The sequence below is a fragment of the Frankliniella occidentalis genome, unplaced genomic scaffold, assembly GCF_000697945.3.
Source record: "Frankliniella occidentalis isolate FOCC.00 unplaced genomic scaffold, Focc_3.1 Scaffold180, whole genome shotgun sequence".
Classification (NCBI taxonomy): Eukaryota; Metazoa; Arthropoda; class Insecta; order Thysanoptera; family Thripidae; genus Frankliniella; species Frankliniella occidentalis.
The window spans coordinates 1-2,694 of NW_026267306.1; the positions used below are offsets into that span (position 1 = coordinate 1).

A 2,694-nucleotide genomic window follows, 5' to 3' on the forward strand; every position below is an offset into this window, starting at 1 on the left:
CGCCTTGGCCGGGCTGTACTCCAGGCTGTCCGCCTTGGCCGGGCTGTCCTCCTTGCCCAGGTTGTCCTCCAGGCTGTCCGCCTTGGCCGGGCTGTCCTCCAGGCTGTCCGCCTTGGCCGGGCTGTCCTCCAGGCTGTCCGCCCTGACCGGGTTGTCCTCCAGGCTGTCCGCCTTGACCGGGCTGTCCTCCAGGCCGTCCGCCTTGACCGGGTTGTCCTCCGGGCTGGCCGCCTTGGCCGGGCTGTCCTCCAGGCTGTCCGCCTTGGCCGGGTTGTCCTCCGAACTGTCCGCCTTGACCAGGTTGTCCTCCAGGTTGTCCACCCTGGCCGGGCTGGGCGCCACCTAAAATAAGGCAATAGTGTCAGTTTTCATGAAATGCAGAGTGACTACTCACACCACCCTTGAGATCCCCCGTGCAACAATTAAGTAGAACGGTATAAAATACCGGCATTGTTTGATGCATCCACGTTTTCGCTGCCAGCAGTTGAAGAGCTTTGGCCGTTAGTAAGGGTTGCGCTTTGCGACGAGCCTGGGGATGAGTTAGGACTTCCAGATTCGGTGGCGGTATTGGTTGTGTCGGCTAAATTTTGACTCTCAGAAGCAGAGGTTGGAATGTTGGTGTTGTCGATTAAGCCTAGTGTACTGTCGGTTTCACCCTGGCCTATTAAATTCGATTCGATATCTGTGTCAGCAACGTCATTTGGCGTATTGTTTGCAGGGGCTCCACTACTGGGCGTGGACGATGTGCCTGCACCGGTAGCAGATTGAGAACCGGTGGCTAAACTGTCGCCTGAGTTTTGTATTTGTGAACTAGACCCAGGAACATTTTCCTGTCCGTTGTTAGGTGGGATTTGACCCCCCGTATTCGCATCTGAATTTGAATCATAACTATTGTTAAGGTCATTTTGAGATAAGTTTCCATTTCCCGAATTTGCGTTTGAGCTTGCACCGCTAGCATTTTGAAGTCCATTTTCGGAAAATTGTTGACTTTCGGCAATTGCAATTGATCCTGGCTGACTAGCCGAGCCAGTGCTCTGGGGTCCATTGTCGGCTGAGATTGATTGTGACTCTGTTGCACTGCTAGCGTTAATTTCGGTTTGACTTTCGGAACTGGAGGCTGAGTGAGGTCCATTAGGGTTCTGAGAGCCATTGTTGGCGGACGCTTGACTTTCGGAAGTAGCGGCTGACTCGCTTCCGCTAACGTTCTCAGAGCCATTGTTGGGAGACGCCTGACTTTCGGTACTGGTGGTTGATTCGGCCCCATTATGGGTTTGAGTATTGGGCCCATTGATGGAAGAGGCCTGACTTTGAGAACTGGATGCAGACCCGGTCCCACTAATTGCCTGAGTAGTGTTCGGAAAGGCCTGACTTTCTGAACTAGAGCCTGACTCAATTCCGGTCTGTTGAATGTTAGTAATTCCTGAATCAGGATTTGAACTGCTACTGCTCACATTTTGTGTGCTGCTTGAAGCAAAACCAGATGTCGTGCCAAAAATGCTACTGCCAGATGAGCTGCTACTAAATGAGGAGCTGCTAGATGAGTGGCTACTTGATGAGTGGCTGCTAGACGAGTTACCCTTATTACCCCAGCCTATCGCAAAACCTGCCGTAAATGGTTTAGTGAAAGAGGTGTTGCCTATTGTGAGTTGTGCGTGGAAGCCAGTAAAACCACCGTGAGAGGAGAAAAGGGTGGAAGAATTGCCTGGTGACTGACCACCTGTCAAGAAACCGAAAAGCAGTAAGCAACAAGCGAAAGTGGCTGGCGGGCCTTGTAAAGCAGCGTGCATTGTGTACTTACCAGTCTGCAGCGCCACAGTTGCCTGTCCAAAGGTGGCGTTATAACCTGTTAACGAGACTTCCTTAGTAAGCGACAGAAGCAGCTCAAGTAAAGCGTGAATAAAGCATAAGCGTTAAGCCAAGCAGCGTGCAAGCTTCAGTTTCCGGTGCATTACCATTGCCTGGTCCCGACGGACTGCCTCCGGGTTGGCCGCCAGATGTACTTGGGCGGTTGGGCCCAGTGGAACCTCCAGGTTGATTCGGTCCACTAGGTCCGTTTGGTCCTTGTCCTGCACCTGGTCTGTTTGGTCTTTGTCCTCCAGCGTTCGGACCATTAGGTCCTTGTCCGCCGTTACTGGGTCCATTTGGACCACTCGGCCCGTTCGGCCCACTTGGTCCGTTCGGTCCATTGGGACCTTGCCCACCTCCATTTGGTCCATTCGGTCCTTGTCCGCTACCGTTCGGTCCATTGGGTCCTTGACCCCCACCGTTCGGTCCATTAGGTCCTTGCGCGCCACCATTTGGTCCTGTTGGTCCTTGTCCACCAGCGTTCGGTCCGTTTGGTCCATGTCCTCCCGAACTTGGTCCGTTCGGCCCACTAGGTCTGTTCGGCCCACTAGGTCCGTTCGGCCCACTAGGTCCGTTGGGGCCTTGACCACCTCCATTGGGGCCATTAGGTCCGTTTGGTCCTTCTCCACAACAGTTTGGCCCATTCGGTCCTTGTCCACCACCGTTTGGTCCGTTCGGGCCGTTCGGGCCACTGGGTCCGTTCGGACCGTTTGGTCCGTTGGGGCCTTGTCCACCTCCATTGGGGCCATTAGGTCCGTTTGGTCCTTGTCCGCCACCGTTCGGTCCATTCGGTCCTTGTCCACCACCGTTCGGCCCGTTAGGTCCGTTCGGCCCGCTCGGTCCGTTGGG

At 54.6% G+C, this 2,694-nt stretch overlaps 1 protein-coding gene across 1 annotated transcript; it reads right to left on the reverse strand.

The window, feature by feature from the left end:
- Positions 1–348: 348 nt before the first annotated feature.
- On the reverse strand, positions 349–1,946 carry LOC113206938 (protein rtoA-like). Its single transcript, XM_026423232.1, has one exon. The coding sequence runs from the start codon at positions 1,785–1,787 to the stop codon at positions 423–425; it is 1,365 nt and encodes a 454-aa protein (XP_026279017.1). The 5' UTR covers positions 1,788–1,946; the 3' UTR covers positions 349–422.
- Between the last annotated feature and the right edge of the window lie 748 nt (positions 1,947–2,694).